Source organism: Mangifera indica, chromosome 16 (genome assembly GCF_011075055.1).
Source record: "Mangifera indica cultivar Alphonso chromosome 16, CATAS_Mindica_2.1, whole genome shotgun sequence".
In the NCBI taxonomy this organism is placed as follows: domain Eukaryota; kingdom Viridiplantae; phylum Streptophyta; class Magnoliopsida; order Sapindales; family Anacardiaceae; genus Mangifera; species Mangifera indica.
In genome coordinates this window covers 3,107,547-3,115,904 of record NC_058152.1, presented here as the reverse complement: position 1 = coordinate 3,115,904, position 8,358 = coordinate 3,107,547, and the positions used below count along the sequence as shown (strand labels likewise).

General features: G+C 30.2%; 1 protein-coding gene across 1 annotated transcript; it reads left to right on the top strand.

Moving 5' to 3' along the window:
- Positions 1–495: 495 nt before the first annotated feature.
- LOC123199778 (PAMP-induced secreted peptide 2-like) lies at positions 496–1,222 on the top strand. The gene has a single exon (XM_044614832.1). It carries the CDS (start codon positions 568–570, stop codon positions 961–963), a length of 396 nt encoding a protein of 131 aa, XP_044470767.1. The 5' UTR covers positions 496–567; the 3' UTR covers positions 964–1,222.
- The last annotated feature ends 7,136 nt before the right edge of the window (positions 1,223–8,358 follow it).

Genomic DNA, 8,358 nt, shown 5'->3' with positions numbered 1-8,358 from the left:
TACTTTTTAATACTGTTATTTTATGAACATAGTTTAATTTTAGGTGAAAAGTATTATTTGTACTTGACTTTTGGGTTAAAAATTATTATTTATGTCAACTAAGGGAAAAAAAAGTCTTTTAAGACCAAATCTTGGGTGGGAAAATGTAAATTACTCTATTTTCTGTATATGTCTAAATACAATATGTTCTACACCTACTCTCAACTTGGACTCGCAATCTCTTATTTTCTTGATTTCTTTCATTCCTTCTCTAATTTTCCACCTTTTACTTAGAATATGAGAACCTCCCTCGTTGTTTCTTGCCAAAGAACAATGCTTTCTTTCACGTTTGTATGAAATCAGGAAAGTATGATTTCTCACATTGGTGTCAATGGTGTCAAATTACAATTAATACACCATAGTCAAAGAAAGCCTATCCCACATGTACTCAACAATTTACTCACCAAGCAAGCCACCTCTATAAATACCACATTAGCTTCTTTATGCACCATATCGCTTCATAACTTAACCTTCAGCTTGCTTCGACAATTTTGCATAAACTTTCTTTCTCCCGGCTATCACTGTAAAATGACAACTATAATAAAATCTCTCATCTTACTTTTGCCCCTTCTTTTTTATTCCTTTTCCACTGAGACGGAAGCCCGTCCATTCAATATCATGTTGCCAAGGAACTCTCCCACTGAAGTAAATGATGGTCTTTTCGACGGCTTAGCTCTTGGGGCAATCAAGCAAGCTGGGCCGAGTCCGGGTGAGGGGCACAAACTCATTGACAGCCATACCTTAGGAGGCATCAAGGACTCGGGCCCGAGCCCTGGTGCGGGTCACAAGTTCGTTGATAGTCAGACTCTTGGAGGCATTAAGGAGTCGGGTCCCAGCGGCCCTGGGGAGGGACACAAGTTAGTTGATAAGCGTATTCTTGAAGGCAGTAAACAGTCGGGTCCCAGCCCTGGAGAGGGACCCTGAAGAGGCTCCTGAGAACGAGGAAGCATTCGGTTGCAGAAACTTGAGCTAATTATATCTATTATACTTCTGAAGTTTGTGGCTCAATAATTTGTTCATATATTTTTCTTTTGTTCAGCATCCTATCAGTGGAACAATTAAGGATGACCATACAATACAATCCTATAAATAGACTTAAAAATGTTGATATGTATACATATAGAATCCACGTTTGCTTTTGTTTTCAATAAAAATAATAAATGCCAATACCTGTTTGTCCCAACTCTTAAGTGACATAGCAGTTCCTCTCTGGTGGCCATATATGTGTGGTCAGTGGCTCAATGCTTTACGACCAGTACTTCGGTCAAATATTCATGATAAATATTAACGTGTAAAATTAGGAATAACAACTATTTTTTCATTCGACTTATGTCAAAATTAGAAGTTGTCATGTTTAAAATTAAAAAATAACAAAAAATAAATTCATGGCAACCATCAATACAATCTCAACCGGAATAAAATCTATCTAATCCACCATATTTACTTGACTTCCATAGTCTAGTAAATTCTTCACGTGGCCGTGAATTTGTAGCGGCCCTAACCCTTCTGGGCGCTCCTCTAATCACTAACAACTTTTTGTTTTCACTGCTTTCTTGCTCTGAAATTACAAGGTGTGATAATGAGCCAAACAGCCATAATATCTCTTTTTTATTTTGCGCAACTTACGCCTATATTTTTGTGGTAAAAATCACATTCCAAAATCGCAAGGAACTGATCTTTATCTAATTTAAAATTCAACGAACAAATGCATATATGTGCACCAACACATACGCCACCGTTAGTCATCCTTTCTTAGCCATTTTCCACTGTCTTACTTGAAATAATGACTTTGCCCTTTACATTATATGCACAGGTTTACACCCCTTTGATGTACGGTCATTCATGCTCTCAATTAACACATAAACAACTTAAATAATAAGGAAAGTATAGAAATACTCTCATACGTATATGTGATGTTACATTTCTCAACCTCCATGTGACATCTTTAATTGATAATTTCTCCATAACCCTTGACCAAAGGAATCAGTTGGTTTTGAAGCACCTTCACTTGTTTGTTTAAATTTTGTACCGAAAACTCTTCATATATCAAATTGTTTTTCTGCTCGATATCTGTAATCCTTAACACATAGGTCAAGTCACTATAATATATTTGCACAACATTAATACATGAAATGTGATTCACCGTACAGTTATATCCATGTGATTTATAATAATAATAAGGCCAAATGACTCCACCCAAGGTTTAATGAAAAGACAAATTTTCACCTATTAATTTTTAAAAATTTAAATACTTACTCATCTATTAAAATTCATTGTTAAAGTTAAGAGTAAAATTATTATTTAATTCAAAATATTAATAAAAACTACAAACTTCTTAGAATGGTCATCCATTAGTAGTTATTAGAAAAAATCAAACCCTATGAAAAAAAATGTAACTTTTCAAACTTTGAGTAAGAAAAAATTATTAGATTTTTATGAATATTTTGAACTACATAATAATTTTATCTTTAAGTCTAATAATAAATTTTAAAAAATTGATTAGTATTTGAGTTTTTGAAAGTTATCATGTGAAAAAAAATTTCACTAAACCTTGGGTGGGAAATAGTGTTTTTGGCCCAATAATAATGTCTTGTGTGACCTGAATAATATTGCTGTATATGGGGTATAATTAAATTCATATATGTAAAAGAAATTGGCATCCACAATGTTCCTTGATTTGTAATATCATTATCGGCAATTCAATTAATAACTTGATTAAATTTTTTTTAATAAGGAATTTCATTGAAATTGAACCATAATTCAAATAAGTAAAACTCTGAATAAAATAGCTACTCTTATAATCATTATTAAATAAATTAAAATTTTAATTTTAAAATACTATCTAAAAATATAAACTCATAATCTCTTATATTTAAAATCACTCTATTATAATTCAAACATCTCCTCTTATACGCGCATAAACTAATACAAGAGGCTGCATGATTTAACGTAGAAAGCAGTCAATGTGCAACTCAAAGTCAAATGGGGGTCCAGCAGCCACAATCCCAGGTACTTGCATAGCTTCGGGGCACCGTCCGGTGAGGTGAAAAATCGAAGAGACGTGCTCCATGCAAATTCTTTCTTCTATGGTCCAAATTTTTGACTCACAGAGTCAAAGCTTAATGTGGTTCAGTGAGAGGAGTCAACCTTATTAACTTCCTCCGTTTGCTCTTTCAAACTTTCTGACTTCTATCCACCTATCCCAGTAAATCTTATTAGTTTTAATTTTTCTTCTAGCTTAAACAATTGAATAAGGATAAGTGTACAGAAAATAATATATCAACATATAATTAAATAGTTTTAAATTAGAGATAAAATAATATTTAATCATATAATAATATAATATTATTTATATATAAAGTTATGTGTATTATTTATATACAAAGTTAAACATATTATTTGTGTAAATAATTTTATTATTTGGATAAGGTTCATCACAAAATGGCATGCACTATTAAATTCAAGAGCAATATTATACGTATTTATTTTGAGTACATAAATGAATATATACTTATATGTGTTATCACGTAATTGGGTTTTATTTTATCTTTAATTCAAAATCACTCTAACACATGATAACACACATCAAATATATATTTATTTATGTATTTAAAGTAGATACGAATAATTTTATTATTTATCAATAAAACAATTTATATATATTTTTGATACACAATTTAGATACATAGATAGTGTGTCATCATGTGATTACATTATTTTAAATTAAATATAAAATAACACTCAATTATATAATGACATATTATTTGTATATTCAAATTATATATTAAAAATATGTACACATAATATTATTTTTAAAAAAATTCACACTTTACCCTAACAGAGCTTAAATTTAAACTAAAATTAGTTTAAAATATCACGAAACAAAAACCCCTTACTTTTTCCATATATAACAACCATACTTTGAAAATAAAAAACTTCCGAAGTGAGATGTGAGCAGACTTTTCTCACATATGTTATATTCCAAGTGAGCTAATAATTTAGTAAAAAGAAAAAAAAATCAATGTAATATTACGAAGAACAATATTATACATAGTCATTTTGAATATATAAATACATATATATTTATATGTGTCATCATGTGATTAAAAATTATTTAATTACATAATAACATATATTAAATATATTTTTTTTTATATATTCAAAATTAATATGCGTTAGTTTTATTATATTTTGAAAAACGAAAATCTATTTTTTAATAAATGGTTGGAAGGTTCTACTAGGCATAAGTTCAAAATTTGTCTGCAACTACGTGTAAATTGCATGAGTTCCATAAAATTCACGTGTAGTACTATACTTGGAGAAAGTAGGTAATTCAACCAAAACTCGTTTTGGAGAAGGAATTCCGGAAAACGAAAGAACATGAACACAAGAGTTTTGCTGCAAAAGTAGGGTAATATAGCCAATCCTGGACTCAGTCGCCTTCCATGTTGTTTCTTTACTCTTGACCTTCTTTCCAAGCTTCAGCGTAAAACACTGAACAAAATATATTCTGCATTCAATAACAGTATAAATGAGGTACCTAATTTAAATTTTTTTATTGACTCCCTTGAAAGCATTAATTCAAGCACTATTACATCCATTTTCTCCCATGGCAAGAGAACTAAAAGCTGTCAGCTTCTTGCTTATTCTTTCCCTTATTCTATCACTTGGTTCTGTGGATATTATTGAAGCTCGCTCATCTAGTAAGTTGAAGTTGGATGGTTCATATATTAGAAGAGAAGGTTTCTTTGAAGGAGATCCTTTTGAAGCAATCAAGGAATCGGGTCCAAGTCCGGGTCAAGGAAACAAGTTCATGGACTCAAGAGGTACTCATGGAGGTAGGAACAAATAAACATTAATTTTGCTTCAGCTTCAAGCCTTCAAGCCCTCGAGACGGAGACCATCTTGTTGCTGCAGAAAGCATTGTGGTATACACACCAGTAGTATTTAGGTATAAAGATGATAATAAATTTCTTTAATGTGCTTTGCTCTTACCCATTTATAAAATGATATCGAGTTACAAATTAATTATGCATTTTTGTTTGTTTTAATTAAGAACATAATAATGCGTTATCTTTATGGCAGTCGAATAAATTTATATCAATACATTTTTCAGATATAACTAACTATTACCATATTGGTAACCTTAAAAAAAGGGTCGCATTGGCCTTGTGCGAAATTAGGGTGATTGGTATGTAAAACACTTTAATGATCTCAAATTAAAAGATCGCATACATATTATCTTATTAAATAATTTATTTTATAGACATTAGAGTTGTTATCTATGTAAAAATTTTCGACAAGTGAATCTAGTAACTATATAGTTAACATACTTTTATGTGTTACATCAGATTATTATGACAGATAACTTTGAAATATGAAACATATCACTACTTTTTAGTATGATCATTATATATTATAATAGTTTTACATTATTATTTGTGCCCTACAAAAGGATAATATTGACAGTACAAACATTTTTAGAATAGCCAACAATGTATATATGGGTTCTTATGATCAAAATACATGTTAGTTTCCATGTTATGGTTATTATCATTTTAAGGGTATGTATCTTAGAACACATATAAACATATACACTTACAAATAAGGGGTGTCACTTGTAATCCTGTAAATATGACTCAATCATAATATGCATCATCAAGAAGGTTGGCTCTCTAACATTAACTTCAACAGAAATTTCATATGACAATTCTAGGTTGTTGCAATTAACTTGGGTTTGTATACTAATCTATAAAAATTACTTTGGAACCCCTCAATTTTCCCAAAAATCTAATCTTACCCTTGAATTTGATGGGGACCATAAAATTGAAATTTTTCTATTTTTAAAAGTAATAAATGGAATGAAAGTTATTTACAAAATTCATTGGAAAATAAAGTTACTCTTAAACAGTGGATTTCTTTGGCAATAGAAACCTCTCTTCGTAACCAACTTGAAATAAACTTTAGCAACATGTACTGGGCCAAATGTCTAAGGGCCCATGCCACTCTGAAATAAAACTATTATGAGACCGAATCCAATATGTATTAATAAAAGTCATAAATATTGATATAAATGTTAATATATTATCATATAATTAAATATTATTTTATTTTTAATTTAAAATTATTTAATTATATAATAATTTATAAATGTGTGTACCCGTATTTGTATTCTTTGTTAATACATAAAGTACTAGAACATATAATTGAGAGTTGAAATTTATGCCAATTCAAATGAGAAGATGATAAATATAACTTAAGCAAGCTTATTTATTTTGTTGTTGTTGCTACTAAATCTCTTTACTTTATTCTAAATTGTGTTTATTTAGGAGGACAAAAACAATTTAAGATTGACACTAAGGCCACAACAATTCCACAACTAATTAATCCATCAATCTAATTGTGTGTTGTTACACGAGAGTTCCCCAACTGTGAAGCCTCCACTCGAGCAAGTGACTATTTGCAAAAAGTGATGATTCGTGTCTTGATTAGCACATAGACAACTCTCACCTAAATAACACAATCCACTAGTCAACTTTTCTTTTGTGTCATTTCGCCCACAATAAAAAGTAATAATTTTCTATCGTATCAGTTCGATTAATATTATGTCTCTAATATATCTAGTCAAAAGTTATTATTTGAGTTTAACCAATATAATTGTAACCGTTCTCTCTCTCTCTTTCAACCCTTTAAATTAAGAAGATTTGTGTGAGACTGGAAGGAGAAGTATAAATTAACATGAGAAAACATATACTTTATGTTTAAAATATGATAAATTTCATCTGAATTTAGATGAGAAAACTCTCGTAGAAACCAACAATTCTTCTCAAAATTCTCATTCTTGATTGAATCCCTTTTAAGACCTTTTTTTGTAATTTATATACACATACTAAATCAGAGTCTTCTCTCAAAATCATTAATATTATATCCCTAGATATAAACTCTTAAATAACATATCAAATCATGTTAAAGTACCACTCTTAATCCAATTTTTTATTTTGTTGATACGAGAATTCAGCAACAAATCCTTGGCACTACTACTTTAATTTATCTTACAAAAGGCCCGGCGACAAAAAAAAAAATCTCATCATCATATGTGTTTGGTGAATTATTGCTTTTTCTTTAATGATTTAAACGAAAGAAACAAGCAGCAGCTAATAAGTGGTAACCAGTTCAACTTAAGATGGAAACCACATCAATTATATATGTGATTAAGTTAACCCCTTAACAATAAATAAATATATACATATTATAATATAAGATTTAATATATATATATATATATTCTCACTCTCCAATCACAGGCAAGGATGCTGAGAGGCTTGGATACGGAAGCTTTAATTATTCTTTCTTCTGTAAAGACAATTTCACATATTATTCCACTTTGATTTGAAGCTGTAGTTTTCTCTAGGAATTATTATGACTCCTATGGTTGCCAACAGGATCATGCAATTCAAGTGCAGCTGTCACAGCTAGCCCTTTGTTTTCTTTGTAAATTGGTGGACAACATAAATAACCTTTAGTATTATGATTGACTAAACAATTATTGAACTAAATAAGTTAAAAGTCTGATATTAAATCCAAACCCTCTCTCTTGAAAATTCCACATCATTTACCATTCAAGCTATCCTTTGAGGTTTTGTATACAAATTCTGATCAAGATGAATTGATTAGTTACAATAATTTTCAAATTTATCTCGACTCTTCGTATTCAAATTTTTCTTTTTCTTTGCATCCATCAATTTTTTGTATCAAAGTAAATCGGTGGAATATTAGATTTTTAGGGAGAAAATCTGGATTTAAATCTCTATTACGCTTATAAATATGGCAATTACAGTACTGGAAAACATGCAAAGCCAAATTTCAACTCACCCAAACAACTGCAAAAGTTTTTGGATTCGCCTACCCAAGTTGAAATATGCACCGAACATAGTCTTTTTTATCATTTTTCTAATTCCACTACTCTTTGTTTAGATAAATCATTTGAGCAAGTTATATTTTAGTTTCAAGTTGGGCAAATTGAACTAACAAAATTAACATAAATAAGTGCAACAGTTAATTGTCAATTCTTTAATAAAACTATGAAGAGAGAGCCCAATAATTTGCGAGACTCACAACTACCCAGTAGAAACAGACAGAGAAGAAAAACTACCCGAAAATAAAAAGGAAAATGAAGTTGACCCTACAAAATGCATGAAAAGAAGATATTCCAACTTTTTCTTTGGGTTCACATGAATCACATCCATTCGCCGCACGCCCCACAGAAGTGACAGGACCAAAGACTTAATATGGCCGAGCTGTTTTATGAAAACTACTTGCA